At 38.1% G+C, this 26690-nt stretch overlaps 1 protein-coding gene across 11 annotated transcripts; it reads left to right on the forward strand.

Annotated features, from left to right (window-relative positions):
• The first annotated feature begins 173 nt into the window (after positions 1-173).
• On the forward strand, positions 174-26456 carry MAPK9 (mitogen-activated protein kinase 9). 11 transcript variants are annotated; one of them, XM_059860402.1, is made up of 12 exons: positions 174-319; positions 4140-4314; positions 8186-8315; positions 9459-9517; positions 10426-10564; positions 10781-10946; positions 12177-12248; positions 16046-16228; positions 16737-16861; positions 17386-17449; positions 18769-18840; positions 19558-26456. In XM_059860402.1, the coding sequence occupies exons 2-12, from the start codon at positions 4193-4195 to the stop codon at positions 19572-19574; spliced, it is 1149 nt and encodes a 382-aa protein (XP_059716385.1). In that variant the 5' UTR covers positions 174-319; positions 4140-4192; the 3' UTR covers positions 19575-26456. The 11 variants fall into 11 exon arrangements, with proteins under 11 accessions (XP_059716385.1, XP_059716380.1, XP_059716386.1 ...); XM_059860397.1 differs by having other exon boundaries at positions 19563-26456; XM_059860398.1 differs by lacking the exon at positions 174-319 and adding an exon at positions 606-746 and having other exon boundaries at positions 19563-26456.
• The last annotated feature ends 234 nt before the right edge of the window (positions 26457-26690 follow it).

Genomic DNA, 26690 nt, shown 5'->3' on the forward strand with positions numbered 1-26690 from the left:
TCAGGCAATGACATAACAACTCCCGTGACACCGTGCGATGACGTCATTAATAGCGTGACTTCCTGACGTCACACAACTCCACCACACCAGGGGCGGGGGCCGAACTGCCCCATCACTGCAGGCCTTCAGCCCCCTCCCCTTATATAGCGGCTAGCAAGTCCCGCCCACAGGCCCCATTGGTTGAGCTCCTCCGGCGAGGGTTGCGATTGGTCGTGGCTGCTGTCAGTCAGGCGTGGCGCCGTGCGGAGCACCGGGAGGCCATTGTGGCTGGGGCAGCGGGAGGCGGCGGCCGGGGCCGGTCCTGCCGCGTCCGACCCAGGTGAGGGGCTGGCCGCGAGGGGCGTGCTGGGGCGGCGGGGCTGGAGCCGGGGCGGGACGAGCCCTCGGCCGGACGGAGTGCTGGGCTTGTCCCGCGGCGCGGGCAGAGCCGGGGCGCCCTGCGGGCCGCTGCCCGGGCCCGGCCACGCCTGAGGGACTCGGGGGAGCGGCAGGGCCGGGCTGTTCCTCCTCCGGCCGAGCCCCCCCGTCCTGCCCGTGCCGCAGTGCCGGCCCCGCGGAGCCGCCTCTGCTCGTCCTGCTCGCCTGTCCCTCCGTGCCGGCCCCTGCGGTGCCCGTGTGCGGCCGGCCCGCGCTCGGCGGCCCCAGAGCCCCGTCCCGGGAGGGCAGCGGGACCGAGCCCTGCGGCCGCGGCCAGCCCGGGCTCTCTTGAGCCGAAGGGATTGCTTAGCAGAAGTTTTAAAAAAGATGTGAGAAGACTCTTCTTGCTCGCTTCTTACATGAACAGCGAAATTGCTTACAGCACATGCATGTTTAAACTTTTTCTCTCTTTACACCGGCTTGTCCTGGCAGATTTCTGAGATCCTTTCAGTGTCTGTATGTAATAGCTGAAGGAGGCTATAACAGGTAGTGGTGAAATCTTCGTTTGGTCAGTAGTGTGGGTTGCTTAAAGAAAAAGGTCTGCTTTCCAGGAGTTTCCAGTTGCAAACTACCTCTAAACTGCTATAATCTTTCGGCGTTACTCAGCTAGTGCTTTGATACACGTTCGTTCTAAAGGTTGGCAGTAGAGGAGTGAGGTGTAAGTCACTATGATTTTGTAGTTGGACTCTTTCCTTTTGATATATACTGCTGTAAAGACAAAAAAAAATCCTTGTTACCATTGAATGATAGTTCTTAAAAGGGCACACCTGACTTAGAAATGCTTTTGCAGCGGTGAATAAGAGAATAGGGAGAGATTTTCTGCATGGGATTCCTGTATATTTTCATAAATGTGTGTGTGTGTGTGTGTGTGTGTGTGTGTGTGTGTGTTCACTGCTAATATTGTCAATAGTATAATTTTAGCTTAAGACTTAAAAAATAAGCCAAGCTTTATGTTGTTCTTGTGTTTCGTTGTCAGTAATAACATTTCTGTAACCAAAACAACCCTGGGAATGTGTTCCCAGTCTGTTTCATAAGCTTTTGACTTGAAGATATCCAGAGTACAAATCTGGTAAATAATAAGTTGCCATTTTAATAAATATATTTTAGGGAAGTGACCGTTCAATGCAGGATGTATTCTATTGTGCAGTTGCTTTCAGCTTCTAAAGATTTCTCACTGGAATTGTGTATAAGCCTACTACTGGCAGGTTTGGTATGTTGGTTATTTTTCTAGTAGGAGAATAACAGGTAAGTACAAAGAAACTTATTTGACAGACATACTTCTTACTTGCACAACAGGAAATCTATTTTTATTTGGAGGCTCTTGCCCCCAGAGTGGATTGTCTGAAGTCCTGTGAAGAGCTACAGTCCCATGGCACCTAATTTTACTTTATGTGTATGTCTGAATTAATATATGTCCTGATGCATTCAAGCAGCTTGAAGCCCTAGTGAAAGTCAAGACTCATGGAGAGCTGCTTTGCACAGAGAATTGCAAATGTGTTGAAATACATATAACTTGTGTGTTCTGATAACCCATTTCTCCCTTTGGGGCTTTTCTAAAGAGCTTATGCTCATCTCCAAGTGATTTTTGAAAGGTGGCTTTGTGCAGACAATGATTCTTTAAGAGGGGGGGTCTTTCAGGATCAGGATAATTTTGTTTTCCCATGTTTCTTTATCCCTTTTACAGAAAAGTGTTTCATTAACTCCTGAAGAGGTACAGCGTTGTTCTTGTGTAGCTGACAAGTTGATATCCTGTAGCTTGATACCCAGTTTATGCAAAATCTGTATTTTTTTTTGGTTTTGTCTCTAAGTTCTTGCAGAGGGAGGATCTTGACCTTCCAGCTGTATTTTTCTTAAAATATTGAAGATTCAGTGAAGATACTATAGGTGCTGAGGAGCTATTCATCAAAACACTTGGTACCTCAGAGTGCATAGCTTTGGAATAATGAGAAGGGTTGGAAAGAAGAGTGGGATGTACTGGGAAAGTCTGGAGCTGCCCTTGAGGCATCCTGTGGTCTCATGTTAGTGCTAGCTGGCTGTGCAGCTGCATCTGACTGCCTCTGATATTATTGTGTAGGAGATACCATTTTCTTCCTTTTTCTCCCTGTGACAGAGCAGAAAGTTGGTAGCCCACATTTTCCATTTGCTGATCTTTTTACCTCTGCTTTTTTTCTAAAGCTTCTAAGAGGAAATGTCAAATAAACTGACTGTCTAAATTGCTGCTGGAGGTGACCCAGTTGAAATGCTGCATAGATTTTGAGAAACTGGAAGGTAAAAGGGACTCTAGACATTTCTTGAGAATTTCTTAAGACTATTAGTTTGGTTTAAACTCAGTCTTTACTAGGATTTGGAGGTCTTCCATCTATTTTACTGCAGATTCCTTGAGTTTGTCAGCTGACTTAAAACATGGAAAAGATGCTGCTCCCTCCTACGTGCACTGAGGAAGACAGAAATACAAATTCTAATTCTTAAAGCAACAAAAGTTATTTGTGTGGCTTTGTGCCCTTCTAGGGTGGGTGTCTGGGTTGCTCTTGAGGCTTTTCTGTTTTGCATTGGCTCACAGATACTCGGTGGGGCCAGTGAAGAGAGGGACAAGCTGTGCTTTCAGTAACCAGAGCAGGCAGCCCAGAGCACAACTGCTCTGGGGGAAGGGGCTGCTTGCATTTCCTGTTTTAAGGAACAAGTTTGAAGAGATTTGCCTGTGCAAATCACTCTGGGCTCTAATGGCACTAACTGTCATAGTGAATGCAAAATTATGAAGGGGAAAATTTGTTAGAGAGCTCTTCAGTAATTACTGGGGTAATTTACTTGTAAGGTTTGGAAGAGGGATGGACACCCAGGAAAACTGTTGGTCTGTGCTCTTGTTACTATAGCACTTAAGAGCTGAAGAGGTTGAGTCCATTACTGTGCTCTCTGATGTAATTACTTACCTCTTAGTCATTCTTGACAGATGAATTTAACTTACTCTCTATTGTGTCAGGAAAGACTCTTCTAAACTGTAGCACGAAAGTCTTATTCTGTAGTACTACAAGGACTCTGGCTGATAGTGCAGGGTGTTGTGGTGTGTATAGAATGGGAAGGAAAATGTGTTGTTATAGGTCTGAATCAGGGAAGGGTTGCCTGGCAGAGCCCTCCTTGAAATTTCTACTGAACAAGGCTGAAGGGAATGTTGGAGAAATTGCAGCAGCCACAGGGATCTGGGGGGTAGTTTTATTTTAAACTTGTTTTGCTGTTTTAATCAAGTCTTTTATTAAAACCCTGTTTCCTTCTGTCCATGGACTCTGTGGATGAATGTTGGCACTTTAATCTTTGTTCCCAGGGTTTGAATAACATACTTTTTGATTTTTTTTTCCTGTAGTACAGAGATTAGTACAGTCCTAGCACATAGCAGTAGTTCTAAGTTATGGAGTAGCCTTCAAGGAGTAGAGAGTTGTATTTGGGTGGTTTTGTTTTGAGTTGTTTACTTAAATGCTTTTTGTTTGAGGGATTGGAGTAGCAACATGCATTCCCTTAAAGCTGTAAAAGCTGTAATTGCTGTCCGCTTGCAAGTATATTTCATTAGCAGTGGTAATGCACAAAACGGAAAGAATGTTTGTTTATGAATGAATGCTTAATGGTGTGCTGTTGAAAAATTCATATGTATTAAAATATGTATAATATTTCCCATCCTGTCTGCTGGAAATTAGTGAGATATTGAACATTTGTTTTCTTTCTTTTTCTTTAAGGTCTTGAAAACTTTGCCAGGTCCCTGAGAGAGAAGACTACATGACACTACACCATGACTGACAGTAAATGTGATAGTCAATTTTACAGTGTTCAAGTTGCAGATTCAACATTCACTGTGCTAAAACGTTACCAGCAATTGAAGCCCATAGGATCAGGGGCACAGGGCATTGTTTGGTGAGTAATAAATACTTTATTTAAATATTAAAAGCTATAAATATAAAGCAAAGTTTGCATGTATTTCTGATAAAAGCACCAGAATATAAAACACTGATAATACATTCTCTTGTTACAGGGTTATAGACTAAATAAATTCTAAACCAATTGCTTGCTATAGTTCATGTGCAATCAGTGGTTTTTTTGTTCTGTTTTTAGGGAAAATTAATATTTGAGTAACTGAATAAATTAGAATGGTCCACACATTTCTTCCTTTCTCATTAATCACTTTATTTCTGTTTCTAGTTCTCCCATTGCCCTTGTAGTTGTGATATTGCAGTGTAAGGTATGACAATAGTGAGAGATTCTGGGTTTTACTTGTTTCTTCGTCATGGCCCCCTTTCTTCCCCCTCTTTTATTCCCAATCACTCCTGTCCATTTTTTAGGAGCCATCAATGCAGTGCCTTGCCATTAACTGGCAGGATGAGGCAAATCAGTGTCATTGTCACTCCATGGATTACCCAGAAAGGGATGCTGTGTGAGGGGCTGGGCTGGCCGGCTCTCCCTTGGTGTGTCACCCCAGCTTTGTGTCCAGCCTCCACTGGCCCAGGACGTGGGAGTCTTTAGGCTGATCCTGAACCTTAGTCTCTTGTATGGCACCACACCTCTGGGCCAGCTAAAGGTAAACACTTTCAAATGTTTTTTAGACTGCAGCAATCCATTCTGCACAATTTAGTGCCAGCCCATATTTTGTTGGGCAAAACTTACTTGGTAACAGCAGAAATGTTTATTGATGTGGGTTTTCATTCCATAAACAGGGGAGCAAACAGATGTACCCAGGAACTCTGTGATATTGACTTCATCACAACACATGGTGGGCTGTTTGTACTCTGAATCCAGCCTGCAGTTTCTCTTCATCTATAAAATCTGCAGGATAAGTGTGATGACTCATGTACTGTGAATAACTCCTTAACAGCACCTGCCCATGTCTTCTTGGCCTTTCCATAACCATAATAAGTTAGATAAGTAGGAAAAGAGTACATTTCTGTGAGAACAGGCCTTATTTTTAAAAATTTTTAGCTACCTCTCTTGTCCTGCTGATAGGTGACAATCAAAATGAAAACACCATATTTCATTGTTCTTCAGTGGGTTGAGTGATGAGGGGGTCCTAGATCTTGGTCATTAGGATTTGGGAAAGATTTTGTGTAGTACTGACATTTTCCATGTGTCTGTGTTCTCAGAGTTATGCTTGGTTGAGATGGTGTGCAGGAATTTGGGGTGCTTGGAATCATTAGAAGCAGAGCATTTTTAAGCCACATTACTTTGGATCTCTGCTTCAGAACGAAATGCAGGTAGTGTTAAGGTCATCGTGTTGGGAGGAAGAGGAAATTATTTGATTTATTCACTTGTTTTGAAACTACTTGATTTATGGAACAACAGAGTGAAACATTGCATGGATTTTCATCTTGCTGTGAAATACCTCAAGTTGAACAAGGTGCAACATCTTAGTTTCTCCTAAAATCTTTATGCAAGGGAAAGATACATTTTACTTCCTAGTTTTTTGTAGAAAACTCAGTGTAAGATGAGTGCTATCCTGCTATGTTTGGCTGAAAAAATTGTCAAGACATTAGGGTAACACACAGATGTAACAGCTTTTTCATCATCCTGTGTTTAATATAAAAAATAGGAGAAGTTTTTCTGGAGTTTTCTGTTGGGATTTAATTTATTCTGTGAGGAATTTTTAATACCACCTGTGTCACTTTAGCTAGGAGAGGTCTAAAATTTGTGCTTTTTTTTTCTCATTATGTTAATGGGAAACTCCATTGGTATTGCTCCATGTAGTTTTAACTTTGATATTAAAATGTAGGATAATAAGTAGTTTTAAAAATATATACTTAGGAAAAATGGTAAATGAGATCTTGAGGAAGATGAAAAAGCAACTCAGTTTTTATTTAGAGGATATTTCTAGCTCACAAGGCCAGGAGAGAAACTGGATATATCATTTGTATTTTATGTGCAAAGTAAACATATTTAACTTACTGCACTTCTTCGTTCCTAGATATTAATAAAGCTGAAGTCTGCTAATCTATTTTGGACTGAATCAAAATAACTTTTGTCTTTAACTTCCTCACATCTTTTTTTTTTTTTTTTCCTTTCTTGTCCTTGATTTCCTAAATTTTCTAGTCAATCTCCAAAATAAGAGGTTCAGGTGGAGTTCTTCATATGTGCTTAAACTAAGGCTTGTCATACATCTGATTTGTCACATCATACAGGGACACGTCCCCTAAAATTGTTCCTCTATCTGCTGCTGCCCTGTGATTTACAGCTAATTCATGCAGACCCTGTTGGTTACTGGTTTGATACTAATTCACAGGTATAGTCATTAACATATGGAAGTTATTAAACATTAAAGGCATTAACATATAAAAATTAATTTACATGTAACATCTTTTGGGTGGGTACTGAAATATCAGTGCTTTCATGTTTATGTTTAGGAGGAAAATAATTTCTCCAACTGTCTGGCCAGTTGCTTTCCTCCCACTCTGTGTTTCCTTTTGCACAGGCATAAAGAGTTTAAATCAGAGACTTGGTGTAACATCCAGTAATTACTTGAGCACTTGTGCACTTACTTCAGAAGCAAGCTGAAATAAATGCTAGCAAATCTTTAGTTAAGTAGCACATTGGTTCAAACTGGGAGGCATGTCCCAAGAAAACACATCTCCTGGTTGAGCCCTGCTTTGTGGTGGTGTTGCTTTTTTCCAGGAGGGAAAGCACTGACTTTAGGCTGGGAAACTTGATAGATTTTGAGTATTGTTGTACTTACAAGGAAGCTGTATCTTTTGTTAAGAGTACTGTAGTGTGATGGCCCTTTTAAGTCTGATGTCACATATAACTTGATGAGATAGGAAAGGAGCTCACAAAGAGCTTAAATGTGCTTGGAAAAAATGTGAATGAGAATTCTTTCCTATCCTATGAAAGGAACATCAAATGGAAATAGAGTAATGTGGGAATCCTTATTTAAAACTGAAACTGTTTAAAGACTGCAACTCCTGAATAGCATATGCTAGGAATTCACATATATTTTTGCCAAATAGTCTGTGTTACTAATGAAGACTATTGTCACTTTAGTCTTGTTTTGTTTATACAGATACTTAGCTTTAGATTCTTTCAGCTATTAAAGCAAGTGTAACTTTGACCTCAAACTGCAGAGGGAAGGAAGAAACATGAGTGAAAAACAGGGTAAATTTAATGCTCATGGTCACTTTTAAACTCTTGTATTCCTCCCTTCAGTGTGAGTTTTCCTTATTTCTCAATTCAATACAATTTTTTCCATCCAGAAGCAGATGATGAATGTAATTTTCTGCTAGGCATTACATTTTTTATCATTGCAAACTATCCATGTACAGGAGAATATTGATCCCTGCAGAAGGGATCATGGAGACATGGTTGTGACTCTCCTTCAGCTAAGAGAAATTTCTGCTGCAAATACTAAATGATTGTCAGTCAGCAAAAGTGTCCAAAAAATATTCCAAATATACAGATTAGGCAGCTGCAATGCTTCTTGATTTTAAACAGGCCTAAAATATTTTTAGATCTTGCAATTTTGGGTGTGAGTCTTGAGTCAGCAGTTTCAAGTCTAAAGACAGAAAGGAGAGCAGGAAGACCTCTGATGAATGTCAGTGCTTCTGTTTGACTTACTTGTATTTATTAAAGGTTGCATAGTTTTTAAAGGATGTTTCTTTTCTGAATTAAAATTAGGTGTAGTACCAACAGGCTAGCGGGTATACTTTGTCTTAAATCTTGATTTCTTTCCTTCCTCACTTCTGCCTCCCTTTTGCCCCCTCCTCTCCCTCAAACAGACTTCAACTTGTTTGTCTTTGAACACTTCTAGTGCTGCATTTGATACAGTGCTTGGAATCAATGTTGCTGTGAAGAAGCTGAGTCGTCCTTTTCAGAACCAAACCCACGCCAAGAGGGCCTACAGAGAGCTCGTTCTTTTAAAGTGCGTCAATCACAAAAATGTGAGTCGGGCTTTGTTGCTCTCCTTGCTCTGCCTTATCTCAAAAGCTCAGCATTTGCTCTCTCACTTGCTGTTAGTAACCACAGGAATGGAAATAGTGACGGGCTGGAAAGATTTGCTGTGGGCAGTGCAGTTCTCCACAATGTATGGCTCAGTTTTTGGGTGAGCTGCTTGGGGTCTGAAGTACAAGGGGAGGAGGTTTCTGCTGCCATCAGTGTCAGTGTTAGAGACCAGGCCTTGCTCTGTTGCATTTGTCCTTTTTAAGCCATGTGCAGCACAGCCTGTTTGGCACTGGGGTGGTTTGTGGGTTTGACCATTGTAACTTTACTGTATTTAAATCTTCTGAGCTTAGGCAAGATTTTTATTAAATACAATGTTTAATTGCTGAGGTTTTCAGGGGTGCAGTACTGTCTACAAAATTGAAATGCTATGGATAATACATGTGAATTTTGAAACCTTTAAACTCTCTGAAGTGAGCCATGATGGCAATACTTCATTGTTCAAATACAAGAATATCAGGTTTATGTGACTGCTGTGTGCTGGTACTAACATGAACTAGAAACATTGCTGGTCATTGAAGCTGTGCAGTCAAATCTCAAACTTCCTGCAGTCAATTAGCCTTTCAGGGCTGCTCTTTAAGTAAGCTTTTTGTGCATCCCAGATGTAGCAGAATAAAAGCAAGGTGGGTAAAGATGGCAGTAGAGCAATTTTAGCAGTTCTGGAAATAGTACATCATAATCTAAGTTTAATGGGATGGTGTGGGGCAACTCTCTGCACATGATGTTAGACAGCCTTGGTTAAAATTCCTTGCACAGCATATGATTTAAAATAAAGAGATTATTTTTTATGGGGGGAAATGGGATATATTTCAGACACTGGAGAGGGAGCTAAAAGCTGTCATATTACTTTAAAAAAAAAGTGATTTTGTCCTGTCTTGGTTCCCTTGGCACACATGCTGCAGTTTGGAACTATTTCTGAATTGGCAGTTTTTCAGCATATGTGAATTAAGTGCAGCCAAGTAACATTCAAGTTGTGTATATAGTAACAGTGTGTACTTTATTTTGCATAGTAACTTCTGCAGTAGTAGAGTTTTGTGTGAATTAAAGCAGAAGTTTCTTCTAATGTTTTGTTTTTTGTTTTTTAGATTATTAGTTTATTAAATGTATTTACACCACAGAAGTCACTAGAAGAATTTCAGGATGTGTAAGTACTGGATTTTTTTCATTTTCTCTGACAAGTACTGGCCTAAGTCCTAGATTTGGATTTCCAGTATCCTACAAACTTCATGCTTTGAAAATCAAGAGTAGCTAAAAGCTGAAGTGGGCAGTGAAAAAGGAATATTTACCTTTTATCATTAGTCTGCCATGCTTTGCTTGCCCACGGGTCTGGTTTGTGTGCATCATCCTTCAGCAGCTCCATGGATCACCTCAGGATAGTACCTTGGTCTGGATAACATGAGAGCAATTTTTTACTCTACCGGTCACATCAGCACAACGGTATCTTGGCCTCAATTCAGAACTGAATATATTTCTGTTTTATTCAAGCATTATCAATTGGTCTAGAAAGGATTCATGGCCATTTGATTGGCGGGATATCCTAGGTTCCAGTGAATGAGCTGTTGTGATTTGTGAATAGGCTGCTTGAGCAAATGAGGGAGTGTTTGTGTCTGAAGAGGGTAAGTAGATGACAACTGAAAATTATTTTATGATCTTTAGTTTTCACTGTTATTATCCTGATTTTCTAATTTTTTAGAGTAAAATACAGTGAAAGAGGGCATTTATGTTGCATTATCTGCAATCTCTACATCAACTTCACTCAGTCTTAGTTTTTCATGATGCATAAAGATAGAATTATTCTCTGTATTACTGTTTATAAAACTAGTGGAATTTTAATATTTTGTGATGGAATATTGAACACTTAAATTTTAATAATAAGACTTTTTGAATAGGTAATTTTACTTTGTAACTGTGACCATGCGTGGGTTTTTTATCATTGGTTTTTTGACAGTTAGATTAGCAGAGGTGATTTTTCTTAAATATCTCATATGCTAAACTTAAACCTATGAAAAATAAGACTTGAGTTTTTTTAATACTTTCTTTTTTGTGCTTTAGATATTTGGTTATGGAGCTGATGGATGCAAATTTATGCCAGGTTATTCATATGGAATTGGATCATGAAAGAATGTCTTATCTTCTTTACCAAATGCTATGTGGGATCAAGCATCTCCACTCAGCTGGTATCATCCACAGAGTAGGTGGTAGTAGATCATTAACAATACTCTTTGTGAACACAGTTTTTATGAAACAGGAAGGAAGGGAGGGGGTTGCATAAATAAGCACATACACCAGGGCAGGAAAATGCATTTGTTAATAAAATTACTTTTTGGCTTATCCTGATTGTGGAAGGGAGTGTGTGGGTATTATTCTGTATGTTAATCCTTCCTTAACTGAAGTAATTTTTTGTTAGGATTTGAAACCCAGCAACATAGTAGTAAAATCAGATTGCACACTAAAAATCCTTGATTTTGGACTGGCAAGAACAGCATGTACTAACTTCATGATGACTCCATATGTGGTAACACGATATTACAGAGCACCAGAGGTTATCCTGGGAATGGGATACAAAGAGAACGGTAAGCTGCTGGAGTAATGCTTTACATCTCCTGTCTAAAGTATGTCTCTCTTGGAACATAACTACTTCAAAAAGAGGAGGGACAGCTGCTTTCCCCCGTCAAGTTTGTTGTTAAAATATTCTAATCATGGTATTGGATATGAAAATTATTACAGTGTAATTTTTTTATTGAAAATATGATAGTTTTCTGTATGCTTTTCTCATTTAACATTAACTTCTTCCTCTCCCCTGCTGTAGTTACATTCTGTCATATATTTACCATTATCTTTTTGCCATGTTTTTTATTCTCAGAAAAACTGTTGAGGCTGGTATTAAAAAAATCTGAACCAAAAAATCAATATATGAATAATAAACCCTTTAATCAATGTAATTTTATTCTGAAAGATCTTCTTTTAACAGTGTGTCCCCTTAATGCCTCTCTGATTATTAAAATACATTGCAGATTCCTACCATAAACCATGTCTAATATTCTCTTAGGTCTGCTTGGTGCTCAGGGAGGCTGGGTGTTACATTATTGAAACCAACACAGTTGTAATATACTGAACATTCAGCCAACAAAATTTGTCCCAAGGAATTGTCTTTGCATTTTTGGGAGTTTTACCTGCTGATTTTTATTAGCACTGGACTTGTATGTTCTGTATCACAAGGGCTTGTGGATGGTTTTGAATATCCGTAATTTTGGGTTTGTAAAACAAGGGACTCGTGGGACCTTGCTGGGCCCTTCATAATGATAAAAACACTTTATTTAGTGCAGAAGGCAGCTTGTTGTACAGCAAATGCTGATGTGGATCAGAACTTCAGCAAAGATTGTTCTGGTTGGGACAAAAAATAATTATCTGCAGGACTGTAGAAATACAGTGTGAGCTTTCAAATAAATAATTGTGGTATTTAAAAAAAACCTCTTTAATCTTTTGTCCTTGTTGCACCTAACATATGATAGTGGATATCTGGTCTGTTGGGTGCATTATGGCAGAAATGGTCCTCCATAAAGTCCTGTTCCCAGGAAGAGATTGTATCCTTCATGGTGGTTTCACAAGTGTAAACACTGAATATGTTTTACAAAATACAAAATTCAGGAACAGTCAGTTGGTGTTGATATGATTGAAAATTCATGTGAGCAGTTTGGTTTTCCACATTGTTGTGTTTTACTGTAGATGCAGATGGTTTTGTTTGTTTTCCTCACATTTGTTCATGATACTCCATAATTTGATCATTTCACTTTTATTTTCAGTTGATATCTGGTCAGTTGGGTGCATCATGGGAGAATTGGTGAAAGGTTGTGTGATATTCCAAGGCACTGATCGTATCCTTCCCTAGTCATCCTTGAGTCCCATTCCACTTCAACAGAAACACAATTATGTAGATCTGTATAAAACCATAAACAATTAGTAATGTTAGCAAAACTTTTAATAATGTTTTACTAGATCCACTGTACTCTTTGAAATTAGTGTCATTAACCAAGTTGTTGAGCTTTCCATTTTATTTTCTCAGTAGACTATATTTCATGTAATTTACAGTGGTTGAGTCCAGTGTGTTATGAGCTCCAACTTTTGTAGTTTAAAAGACAGATACTGCTAGGTTTGAAAAATAGAAAGTAACTTATTTTTTACTCTTTCTCTTTGTAGATAAGTGTTTTAAGCAAAAGCCTACAAAGTTACTTCTTAACTATGCATGGATTTTGCTGATTATTTGTTTGAACAGTAGACTAATTTTTTTTTGTTTTATTGCACAATTTGAGTTTTAGTCAGATTTTTTTCTTGTTTATTAGGGCTTGCTGGGCAAAGGTGACCTAATGGCCAGCACACTGCATGAGATCTTTTTTTATTATTGTTTAACATAAAAAGAAAACTTTCTGGAGGTTCTTTTTTTTTCCCATTTTATGAAAATTTGATTTTGGACTGACTTCTTCTATAAGACAGTTGTTTTTCCATTTCTCCTTCCAATATTTTTAACCAAGATTTCATAGAACCATAATCTCAGAATTATTTGGTTTGGAAGGGGCCTTAAAAACCGTCTCATTCCAACTCCCCTACACCTTCCACTATCGCAGGTTGCTTCAAACCCCATCCAGCCTGGCCTTAAACCCTTCCAGGGATGGGGCAATTGTGCTCCAAGTTTTTAAAGCCAATATAATATTTTTGCTCATCAGCAAGGGGCAACCACCACTAAAACATCAGGTGCCTGTTCACAGATACTTGTGTATCTTATAGAGGAGGATTTCCAGTTTTAATGCTAAATTTCATGACACTAATCTTCAACAGTTGATCATACATTATTTAGTAGTAAATTGATTAAACATTAAATAAGTTTTTTTTTTCTACCTTTCTTCCTTTCTATATTTATTATTTTACCTTTTGAAGCCTTCAGACCAACCTAACACAATTCTTCATGGATGTTATGTGTCTTTCACCTGCATGTTGTTAGCATGGGCTATTTTGATTTATTCATTAATAAATGAAGGAAATTTTGTTCATGCTTGTTGAATATACAAGTTATCATTTGTGATTCTCTCAGGGCCACTGAGAGAAACTCTCCCAGTCTATGTTTCAAGGAGTCTCCTCCCCTGATAGGGAAGTACATAGCTGTGCTTATGGGGATTTTTGCTTCTTGTAAAAGTTTCAGTTCCCTTTAATGTGAGACACTGACAACTGTTTGTCTTGTTGAGGCTTTTCCTGGGTGATCACTGCCTGGGTCAGACTGTCACCTTCAGCTGCAGGATTGTCTTGGCAGGGTGGTTTCTGGGCAATGCTGCTGTGCATGGCCATGAAGCATTGCTATTGTTGATTGTGTTTGGGGTTTCTTTTGTTTGGTTGCTTTTTTTAAGTTAAATTTTAAAATGTCTTAGTAATTGGGCATTTAGAAGAGGGAGCCAGGTTCAGCATATTGCCCAATGCTTGTCCTTGACTCTCTTCAGGAAAATCTGCCCTTTGATTCAGTAATTTGTATTTTCCCAGATGGTGGATGGGAATTTCTGGGATACTTGCAGCAGTGCTCTGGGTGGAATGAGATGCTCTGTGTTGCCAGGGTGATGGATGCACAGAACCTTCTCCAGACTCTGCTGGGGAGGGCTGAGTTACTGTCAGCTGCTGTTGGAAATGAGAAATGGGGAAAAACCAGGGAATGCCTAAGGTGACATGGTGGAAAAGCCTGGCAGCAGCCATGTGTTTTTGGTGTTCTTTCTGCCCATATGGAGAAGGAAACTGATGGCCTGACCAATGCAAAAAGCATGAGGGGTATTTGTGCTTTCTTGGGAAAAGTCATGCTTTGTTGTGATTGTAGAAAGGACTCTTTTCAACTTTTCTTCCACAGTCCCTAAAGGCAAATAGACTTTGCATGGATTAAATGCCTGGTTCCTTCTGACCCTGAAGTCTCTAGAGTGGGGAGAGTGGCTTTGTGTGAAGGCTGCCAGGTCAGCCACAGACCTCACTCTGCCTGCTTTATACTGAAATCCCACTTGGATTTCTGCTAAGAGGCTTATTTTAAGCCATCCTGTATTGAGAATTTTTTCAACTTTCACCATCTGTAAAGCACTTTGTAACTGAGATACTGTTTTTTTGCTTGTTTTTACCTCTAAAGTGGGATGGGTCATTAAGTGTTCTGCCCTTCCCTGCAGTCTTCTGAGGCCTCAATAAATTGGACTCTAATTTGATTATCTGACTAACCAGGCTGCTGTTACTCAAAGGAAAAGCATCTTCTTGAATCTAGATTGGTGGAGCTCTCACACAAATCAGTTTCTCAGCTAGGAACAAAATTTCCTGATGTATGTTTCTCTTTGTCTGTGCTTTGTTTTAGCATGACAGTTAACAATATCAGTTCTGAATTTTGATTTTAATATGGCTTTTCCATTGGAATGCATTCAATATACAAATAAAATTTTCAATCTTTGTATCAGAAGTCTAAAGTCTTAGCATGGAGCTGTGACTATACGTATATTCATAATTGTATTCTTGACACACTAACTGAAATAGAAGCACCTCAGGGTTTTTTAAATACATCTTAATTCAAAGTACAGCATATTTGTTGTTTAGTTGTATAGTCTGTCTATGAGAATGGATAGGTTGAAGTGCTAGATGGTGAATTTAGCTATGAATTTTTTTGCAAGGTCAGTGGATAGGCTCTGCTGGAATTGCACATTCTTTTTATCAGGAAAAACTGGCAAGTGTAGCTCTGAGTTGACTTAAATGTTCAGAATATCAATGCAGTGTCTCCTGAGTGTGATAAATGAGCTTTGTTTGCCCAGCTGGGCTGGTTCAGAACAGGCTCTGGTATCTCTGTAACAAGTGTCACCATGGCTGGGGAAAATTCCTTCACTTGAGAGGAGGAGAAGAGACAGTCCTGAAGAAACATGAGGCCCAATTTCAATTTGTGACTTGCAAATACTATTCTTATAAAATATTTACATTTTGAATTATAAGATCAAAGTTATCTGTGAGTATGATGGTTGATGCACTTAAACAAAAGAACCTGCTATAGAACCTTCTGGAATATGGATTTCCTGTTCAGAACTCCTCTGGACTTTTCCTGAAATTGAAAAAGAAAACTAAATCAACCCCATCCAAACACCAACCAAAAAAAGCCCCCAACCATCCAACTACAGCCCTGCAAAATGCTCCAACTCAAAGTTTCATTTCCTTAGGAGACAGGTTACTTACTCCTTACTTTGGTTGGGATGCATTTGTGCTTTAGGGTTTTTTGTGTATTTTTCTCTAGCTTCAAGAATCTTCAGTGTTCCTGATGTTACATTGCACTTCAGAAGATTCTGCAGCAGCCTTTCTTTTCTGACCTTAGAGTTGTATTGCTATGGATACAACTGCCAAATAAAGCTTCTTTTGGATTCTAGAAAAATATTATAATTAGAAAAAAGATACTTAAGCATAATGCGTTGTGCAGCACTTCCAGGCTGTCCTTCAGAGTACACTGACACAAAAATAAGACTCATATTTTGTAACTTTTTGCATGGCAGCTCAGAATACTGCTGATGCTGCAGTCAAGTTCATCTTTGTGTTCAAGTTCTTGTTAGCTTCTCAGATTTTTAAGTGGTATTTTTTTAGAGTGCAGACTTCAAATTTTTCAGCTGATTTTCCTAAAGATATGGTGCAGATATTGATCAATGGAATAAAGTTATTGAACAATTAGGAACACCATCCACAGACTTCATGAAGAAACTGCAGCCTACAGTGAGGAATTATGTAGAAAACAGGCCAAAATACCCTGGTATTAAGTTTGAAGAGCTCTTCCCAGACTGGATATTTCCATCAGAATCTGATCGGGACAAGTTAAAAAGTAAGGCGAGTTTTTTCTCTCTGTTTTCCTATGAAGTTAACTTAAAATGTCTGCAGCACACTTAATTTAAAGCCTAATAAAAATATTTATTTCAGTAGGTGTCAACATTAAAAGCCACATACTTTCTGTTTCTTTTATTTATGACAAGTCCTCAGTTCTTAGTAGTAGTTACTAAATACTCTTTCCCTGTCCCAGGATTCTGTTTAATTATCTTAATTTTAAGCCATTGAATAATATCTGTAATTTAGTGTTCTCCAAAAGTAATACTTTTTATTACTGATCATCTTGTTCTAAGTGCATACAGCTCGTGTGGGTTATATTTTATCTTTAAATAATTATTGAGAAAATTTTAAAAAAACCAAAACCAACAATCCACTTTATTATATTCTGTAGAGCAGAAGTGAAATTTTGCAGTGCATGTCCTGTGTTTCCAGTATTTATTTCCTGTGTCAGACATTAAGCTCTTCAGCTCTTTTACATGTGTGTTCTTTTCACCTTTACTTTCTAGCCAGCCAAGCTAGAGATTTATTGTCAAAAATGCTTGTAGTAGATCCAGACAAGAGAATTTCTGTAGATGAAGCCTTACGTCATCCTTATATTACTGTCTGGTATGATCCAGCTGAAGCAGAAGCTGTAAGTTTGCAATTAAAATAAATTTTCTAAGATTCCAATTCAATAACTTTTAAAATACCTCTAATTTTAGTCAAGAGCATGCTTTGAACTCATTGGCTAGCAGGAGTCACACAGGAAGCCTTCAGATGAGCATTAGGGGCAGAATCACCTGAAGGACAGCTGCTGGTGGGGAGCTGATACAATTCTGAAAGTGGTTGTTAATATTTCATTTACTTACAGAAAGAGGTGCCTGTTTGGTGGCACTCCTGGGCTTTTTGAAACAGGGCCTTGCTCCAAGGCCCTGTAAAGCTTTACAATGAATTTAATTTTGGTTGATGCTTTTAAACAGCCTTTCAGTGTGAGGCAGGACTTAAGAGCAGATTCTGGAGTTGTAAAATTAACGTCTTTGAAGTATAGGGAATAAACTGCCAACAATGAAGGTAAAAAATACCAAAAAAGTTGTCATTTTTGGATTTTTAATTAATATTGGGTGTGTTAAGCTGATGTAGTAGGCACTATAGACTTTTCTTTACTTTTCTTTGTAGCCTCCACCTCAAATCTATGATGCACAATTGGAAGAAAGAGAACATGCAATTGAAGAATGGAAAGGTAAGGAGTGAGCATGACAAATTACATCTATTGTAGTATCTTATGTTATTAGTGAGTGGCTGCAGTGTGTGCTGGATTGTGTAACAGACTATTCCAAATAATTCCCACTATTCCAGATAAGCAGTACTGCCTGTGGCAACAGGAAAAGAAATCAGGGGTGGAAACAGGTTGTGTGTGGAGTGGATACATACCTAGGTGTGTGAATGCTCATATATACATGGAACATTCTGAAGTCTGTTCAACAAAATCCTGAAATTTTCTTTTTTCTTTCCCTTTTTGTTCTTAAGTGCTTGTAATCTATAGAGCTTTTTCCTTGCTAGAGAGTTCTCTGAAAAAGAAGCATGCCTCTTCTCATTGTGCATTGTTTAAGACATATCTCTTGACAATATTTACTAGTTCATTTGTTTTAGAAATCTAAATAGCAGGAGAGTCCTTTGGTGTAGTTTTTTTCTCTAATCTCATTGCTTATTTATTGACCAAAAAGATTAAACTGTTGACTTAAACAAAAGAGTAAACAGCACTGTAGTATTAAAATCAATTTCACCTTACAGTTTGAGTCAAAACCATTAAATGGAGAGGCAGTTAAAATTTTAACATCTGCCATCACAAGACCAAGGGTAATAGGCATCTTTTATGACTACTTTGAAAGCTGCTTGCTTTTGTAAAACAGCATTATAAATTTCAGATATTGATTCTGGCTGATCTATACATATGTTATCCTTAGGGCATGCCTGCACAGGTAGGTAGGCTTCAAATCATCTTTGATTACTGCAAGGTGGACAAGTAAAATGAATCCACTACATGTAATTGAATGCATTTGTAAACATCGTTACTCAGAATTGAAGAGTCCTCTATCTGTTTAGATATTGTTATCTAAGTTACATTAAGACTGTGGGTACACACACAAGCTTCTGTGATTTTAGTTACAGCTCTGGGTTTTTCTGGGTGTTGTTCAGGTGAATGTATGCTAAGTTGTCCTTGACTAGTAAATGAGGGTTTTCATACAATATTTTAACTGTTTAACCTTCTTCAAAATAGGCAGACATTGCTCAGTACGCCCATGGAGATGGTTCTTCAAGAATAAAAATTTGTGTATAATTTTGCTATCAAAGTAAAATTTCCAGGGAGGTTTTACATAAAATCAGATTTTGAATCCAAATCCAAATGGTAAATAAATACCTCTACAGTTCTACTTCCAGAGTGACCTTGAACCATTTCCTTGTACCTCGATACAAATGTGAATTGTTTACAAATCCTCTGTGATCTTACAGTGCTTTTTCCTGTCTCTTTTTTCTTTTGTCCCACTGTTCTCTTGTAAGAATTAATATACAAAGAAGTTATGGATTGGGAAGAAAGGAGCAAGAATGGTGTGGTAAAAGACCAGCCCTCAGGTTAGTCATTGTTTCAGTAGTTCTGTAACTGTCACACATAGCCCTGTGAATGAAGAAATCTGCTCAATAATCTAGGTGGGCAAAGCTTTTGTTGTTTGGGACTCTTGAGACTGATCTGCCTTTGGAGATCCATGTACTCTGCTTTTAATTGTTCTGAACTTGTAGAAAAAGTTCACTGGTCTTGCATGTCCCACACCCTGAGCTGCCTTGTCCCTAAAGGGCTCAGTCATCAAATGCCCCAGTGAGCTCACCTGGAGCTCAGGTAACTGTGCTGAGGGCTGCTCTCAGGCTCAGCATGAACCCATTTCCTCAGGGCTAAACACCTTTAGGGCTCCCTCAGGATACTTAACAGTGCTGTGTTTGTGCCCATGATTGAATCCTTGTGTTTGCTACTGTTCTCCCAGCTCAGTAATCAGAATATTGTACTGTCTTTTTTTAACTATATCTGTTAGATCTCTTGACACTCAAGTCACTATTCACACTATGCATTGTCTTTTCTTCCTTTCCTCCACAGAGAGGGAGAACAATAAAAATCTCAAAGGTCACCTTGGCTTTTGAGTGCTAGGGCCCTTACTGCTTGCTTTTCTCCTTTTTTCATTAATTCCTTGATTTTCTAAGGATTTCTGTGGGGAAAGTGCTGCTCACAGCCCAGAAACGTGGTTATTTGTGACTGTAATATTGTCTTGCCTCAGATTTTATTATGTTTGGTTTTCTTAGCACAGATGCAGCAGTGAATAGCAACACCAGTCCTTCCCAGTCATCATCTATCAATGACATTTCATCCATGTCAACAGAGCAAACATTGGCCTCAGACACAGACAGCAGCCTGGATGCCTTGACAGGACCCCTCGAAGGATGTCGATGATCAGCTGTGATTGTAGACTTGACTTTGGAAAAGAACTCTAGTTTCCATTGGGCCTGAATTGCTTGTAAGTTAATGGAACCAAGTAGAAAAACTCCATGTTCTGCATGTTCTGCTAAAGTAATGCCTGTTGTTTTTTTTACTCAGTTGTTATGAAATTGCCTGCTTAATATTGTAGAATGGAAGCAAATCAATGTCTAAAGAACAAAAAAAAAAAAAAGTTAAATTTAGACACTATTACAGGCTTTTCTTTATTTCAGCCTATTTCAGGTGAGCAGTTATATAATAGACTTTTAGCCAATAACTCCTCTTAAGTGACTTCATCATCTCCAGTCCCAGCTGGCAGGCTTCTGTGACAAAGTGGTTGTTTACATTTAGTACAGTATTGCTCATCAGTGGGTTTTTGAATGTATAGTCCCGATGAAGTTTGTTTTACTGTGTGGCTGTGGCAGTTTGCTTTATTTAACGACCAGAGTGTTGTGTGTAAGTGTGAGCTCACATGTGGAATGCTCTCAGTACTGTGTTTAAAGGGCAGGTTTTTTTCCACATAGCACTTTTTTTTTTTTCTTTTAATCAAACCCTTTCTATCTTCTCTTTTCAGTAATTCTCTCTTCTTGTAGAAGAGATAAACGTGAAGTTTAAAGCATAAAGCCATTACTTTGTATTTCACCTGAGTGTCTTTTTCAGTCTTTTAAATGTGGGCAGAAGATACAGTGGATTAAATAAATCCTGAGGAAGGATGAGTGACTTTTCTGTGAAGCAGTGCCTGTTTAGAAGAGAGTGTGCTAAAATGTTCTGTATTTTCTAGCTTGTGATACTCATCCTTTAAGAAAGATAAACAGAAAAAGAAGTTTTATCTGTGATGCTCTTCATCCACTGCAAGATCTGATAAAAGGAGAGATGACTTGGAGATACTTGCAGCCTCAAAAAGCTGCATAAATGTTTTCCATTCTTTTAATGGGTCCATTCTATCTAGTGAATAATTAAAGAAATAACAGTACAGTAGTTCTGAGTCACTTGTAAATTAAGCATTTAGGTAACAGAGCTTAGCTCTATTTTCACCTTAGGAAAGTCTATTTGTTGTGAGAAGAAAGACATGTTAAATACAAAGTTTTTAAATGCGGTGTCAGACAAGAGGAGGAGGTTATTTGCTGTTTCCATACAGATTTATCAATACAGTTTTCAGAATCAGATAATACAAAATTTCCTGTTACATTGCACAATCTGTTGAATTAGAAAATGCATTTGCAGTAGGGTAGGACTTAAATTGCTCTGTAACACACACTTGTGACTTTGTGCATGTTCACTTTGGAGTGCACAGGTGTGAAGTTTGCTGAAGGATCTCATGTGTGCATGTGAGTGATTGAACTACAGAACTGTAATAGTAACAGACATGTACAAGATGAGGTAAAACACCACTTTCTTAAAGGCACTATATTTAGCTGTTGATCAGATGCTCTTGCCTTGAATATATAAATAGAACCTGTAAAATACACTGGCCCAGAGAGCCACTGCATTATTGACACACTTCTCATGTAAAACACAATTGTCCATTGTTCCAGGCCTTTTGACTTGAAAAGCAGCACTTTCTCCTTATGCAAACCTGGCTTTTATATTAAAATTCTGCCCCTTTTTAATAGCTTAATTTGCTGTAGTAAAAATACCAAGATTTTAGTGTCCCAGAAGATAAAAAAAAATTAACAAGGTAGTTAATGTTAACTTCAGAATTATATTCTGGCATATCTGATTTTTTAAATTCTCTTAAATTGAGTTGCAGGATATTTGGGGCTTGTGTTTTTTCTTATAGTTTGGTTTTCAACCTATGGATAATTTACTTTTATCTTTGGATACTGACAGTATATGTGAAATATTTTTAGTGCATTCTTGGCACTGGAAAAACATTTAAAAATACCTATTTACCATATAGCAGAGCAGTACACTTTGCTGTTCTTTTTCTTTTTTTAGTCCATGTTATTTGTGTAAGTTAAAATAGCTGAAGACACCTATTCACAATGCACAATTAGTGATTCATCTGCTGAATTTCATTTTTCAAGACTTAAATATTTCAGCTGAAGTTGCACTGTTCTATGTTCATTTTAACAGTTCCTACTTTAGAAGACTTAAAGGTTTATTGCTTTTTCCCCATGTGATTTGAATACTCACAGAGTTGAATTTTTCCTGTTGGACTTGGGCTAGTCAGCACAACAGAGGGTTGGACCAGGTGACTTCCAGGTCTATTCCAACCTAAAATATTCTGTGATTCAAATTGTCTTTAAGTGTTTTTAACAATACTGTTCTGTCTTCATGACCTAAACTGGTATCTGTCTTTCTCCTAGTACATACTGTTAGCTTGAAAATATACTCTTGGAACAAGAAAAGAAACCCCAACCTTGAGATTAAATGAGTTTATTTGTAAATCTTGTCGGAAAAGCTGTCTCATACCTAAATTTTTTTTGTGTCTTCTTGCCATGGCATACATTGAAGCTTAATTACAGAATGCCTTCAGAGCGTGCATGAAATGTCTGTGAATATTGTGGATTTTGACTCCAGTTTAATCCAAAACCATAGTGCAAATGCACATGGATCTCCAGAGGACACATCTGCAGACAATACCCAACAAAGCCAGGCAGGTGCATATTGCAGTTCCCAGGCTGTCCCAGTGTGCTCATGTGGGCCCTCAGTGCACTGCATGCAGCTCCTCCCCTGTCACTGCTCCTGACTGCAGGGGAAATTCAGTGCCAGGTTTGGGACATGGTGGTCAATGCCACGAGAACCTCCTTGCTGATGGAACACAAAATCCAGTGTAACTTGACAGGGAGAGTTTGGTGTGCAATTATAATCACTTTTATTCCTAATACTAAAATTATGTATGTAAAGTGATGCAATTGACCGTGGTTTTGCACTTTGGCATTTATAAATATTTATATGTATTTAAAAATTAAGAATATGTGTGTGTATACATATATATTAAGAAAACAGCTCAGTTTTGTAAACATGAATGTTACTTTCCTTTGAGAGACTTTGTATAGTGTTAACACTACTGCAGCATACATAGACAATTTATGAACTATGACTAAAATAAATGGTGGTCAACACAGATACGATCTGTAATCTTAACTGCTCACCTGAAAAAAAAAGGGATCTTTGGCTGTCAATAGATACTTTACCAGAAACTTGTTAAACATCTGAACACTGAGTAGCTGAATGGCATTGCAGAAATGGAGTATGTTTTAAACAGTTCATTTCATCTGTGCTCATATCATTCTTCCTCAAAAAAGCCTTTAGAAAGAGAAGCTTGGCATTTTGCAATCTGGGTAATCAGCCTGTACGTGTACTTTGAGGAAATCCTGTGGTATGAGAAGTCTGGGTCTTTATGGAAAAAGACAAGAAACGAATGTCAAAGGCTTTGTCTGCATGGATCATACAAACTAAACTAGTCTCAGGACTGGAAACTACAGTTTGCAAACAGCCTTTGAAGCTTTGTAATGTTTCCAGCAAGGGCTTGCATTTTCTTGTCAAAATAATGAAAAACTCAACCTTGACTAAAAATCAACTAGTTGGTTTGAGAGTTTTAAAAGCTGTTAGGAACCAGAGGGCTCTTGAAAGAGGCTTTGTCTTTTTTTACATCCTAACAGAGCATATGTGTTTATTCCAAATTAATTAAAAGAAAAAAGTTATTCCATATGTTTAAGTTTTCTTTCTTAAAGGAAGGACCTTAAATGCTAAATCACTTTCCTTAAAGTTATAATTTTATGAATGAAGTAGGATTTAGCTATTCCAAACACAGCTGACATGGAGTCTCCAAGGACAGGGTGGGTGATCCTTGTTTTGTCACAAGGGCCACCCTCCAGCTGGGAGTGAGCTGGGAGGTCACAGCTCCAGGTGCAGACAGACAGACCTTTGTGGTTCTTGGAGAGCGTGTGTTCAGTCTTGCAGCAGCACAGAGTGTTTGGGGTAGATGCTGAACTGCATTTGTCTGCGTGTTCTACATGTGTCATATGGATTCTAGCAGGGCTTGATGCTAAACTTGTGAGACCCTATTCTGGGAAGCAGATTCTTTCCTGGGATGTGTGTTGTGTCATTCCTGCTCAAAACTGGTTTTGATCCAGGCACACCTGCATCCAGACGCAGAATTTGGACTGGAGTTCGTTCTATAATGAATCTAGTGACTTCTTTGCTTTTCCAGAGTGTCTTGAATTATTTTTTTAACATGTTGAAAGATGATAAAAAAAGTGTATTCTGGTTCATTATTTTACATATTTTATTGGCTTTTACATGAGTGGTGTTCTAAAAGCTTCTTACACAAGTTGTCAAATCAGTTGTGGTTTTTGCCCACTCTGCATGCTAAAATAATGTCTGGGGCTAAAATAATGTTTTAAGTAAACCATCTTTTCTCATGTTAGCTTTGGAGGAAATTGGAGAGATAGCTATTCTTTTTTTGTTTGTGTTTTATAAAATGATTATTTTTGCAGCTAAAATTTCAGTTGTTGGATTTCAGTCCCACAGTGTTGCTTTGTGGATATAAATTTCCTGGGTCCTCTATTTCAAATGTGTATAAGATGTCCAGTATAAAATTAAACTAATAAAATGCACTCTTCTGCAATTTGTTATTGAAAACATGGCAAATCATTTTGGTCCAAGAATTCAAAACAAAATAGAGAAAATACATTTAACTATTTAAGTTTATTCAGTGATGCTGCTGCTTATTTTTTTAAAAGGTGCTTGCAGTTTTGCACAAAAAGAAATCAACTTTATTAATTGCTGGGTTTGAAGCACTTTAGGATTCTTCTAAATACAACCATATATGGTGTGAAAAGGAATGACATAACATGCTTAATGTGTTTAAATTTTGGTTGTAGCCTTTGCAATTCTGACAGATTTGATCAGCATGTTTCTTTAAAACTGTTTTCAGAGATTAGAAATCATAAGCCTTTTGGGGGCTGAAATTTAACGTGGTAAGAGATCATTTGAGAAATACCTTCTGAGTGGGTGACTTGATTGGCAATGTGACTACCTGGCCATCTATTAAATAAAGACACAGCAATGTCTGTTCCTGCAGCAAGGGCAGCTCGCTGTGAGCACTGGGATTCTTTTTTTTAAACAAAAAAAAACTTTTCTTAACTCTTGGCTATGCATCATGAAGTTGTATGTGCTGTGGTGAGGCCAGGACAGCTTTGTGGGACTCCCCTGCAGCAGATCTCTGTGCCTACCAGGGGAGAGAGACACTGTCCCTGCTCTGCAGTGCCCCAGACACCAAAGCCCTGGCACGTGTGTGGTGTGCTTGAGCAAGTCCTGTGTTTCTTTCCCTGGTGGGCAGTGGCTCAGCGCTCCTCAGGCTCCTTAGGATAACAAAAGGAGGGGAGGCAGGAGTCAGGTGCAAAGAGCAGTTGGTGCTGGTTGCCTGAAGCAGAGATTGTGTTTGTGTTTGTTGCTGATCACAAGAGCTCCTTAGACCCCTGAGCACGTGCTGTTGTCTTGTCTTCTAATGGGGAAAAGCTTTTTTTGAAAACCCAAGCGTGTCATATTTTCTATGAATTCAGATGCTTAAATTGGTGCTAATTTTTTAAAAGAAAATGTAACAGATGGTTAGCACTGTATTTGTCTGTTTTTGATACCTATATTTTCTTAACTGGTAGCAAGCCAAACTTTATAAAATGACTAATGTGTATTTTCAGCTCCATCAGATTCCCAGATTTTCCTAAAGTAAAATGCTTAAACTTCCATGGTAGCTACTGCTTCTTTGGAGCCATTGCTTTCAGGTGTTTTATACACTAATCAAATGAACACAATTAGAACAGACAAAACAATACCTAACTATCCCTTTCTTTAAATCACAACGTGGTTCCCCAGGTGGTTTTAGCAGTTTAAGATGCCTAATTAAGAGCAAATTAGAGATACCTGTGTGCAGTTAACTCAGTACATTGAAGCCTTACTTGGTTGTTAAGATACTTTATAAAGATTATACAAATCTTCATCTATTTTAAAGAGGGAATAACAAGCAGAAATAATGAACTGTTTTCATACAAATGAAATGTAAATTCCAGAAAATATATTATTTAATGTATTACAGAACACAGGATATTAAAGAGTGTAATAGGCTCATTAAGTGATTAGTTATGAAATCCAATTTTTATCCAATGACTCAAACCCCCTGCAAAATGTAGTTCTTTGAGAATTTCTTTTGAATGCCTTCAAGTTTAACTCCTCTCAGAATCAGTTGTTGATTTGGTGTCCTCTTTCCCACCTTCTGTTTACCAAATGTCACCAAAAGTAGCATCAAGCCCTATCATTGTTACAGTGTTCTGGTTTTATGGCCTTAACATTAGTTCTAGTCTGGTATATAATTTCAGAAGAAAGATGTGCTTTGAAGTCTAACTACAGATACATGTGGCCTCTTCTGCCTATGGAATTAGGCTTTGATTGTCATATCCCATTCTCAATGCTTGTGCAATAGGAACATATTCCTCTCAATGCAGTGGCTATTTTGTCTGATGCTGGACTTTGGTTTCAGGATGACTAGAAAGTTTTTTTTTTTGGGTTTATTTGTTTTGGTTTATTTTTATGGACAGCATAAAGTGGTTTTTTGGACTGTTACTCTTTAGGAAACTAGAATTTCATAAGGAAAACTGTCAATAACTAGTTCTGTAGTTTAAGCCTTGTTCTGAAGCTTTTTGGTTTTTTTTCTTTCCAAAAACGTTATTGTAAAACAGTACTAAAGCCACTGTAAAATTACAAATAAATATGTATACATAAAGGATTTGAGTCTGTCTTATTTACTGTGGTTTTTCTTATATTTTACTTACTTACTTGGTTCTTCCTATATTGAAGTAGAATGTTTTATATAACCAGTGATGTATGTTTGATGTATAGATTAGTTCTTTCAAAACATGAAGTTAAGTTACCACTTTAGCTTCCAGTTAATGGAAGTGTAGGTATTGGCATGAAAAGTGAATGAAAAAAACTTAAAGAAATTGATTGGAACATTTTT

Source organism: Haemorhous mexicanus, chromosome 15 (assembly GCF_027477595.1).
Source record: "Haemorhous mexicanus isolate bHaeMex1 chromosome 15, bHaeMex1.pri, whole genome shotgun sequence".
Classification (NCBI taxonomy): domain Eukaryota; kingdom Metazoa; phylum Chordata; class Aves; order Passeriformes; family Fringillidae; genus Haemorhous; species Haemorhous mexicanus.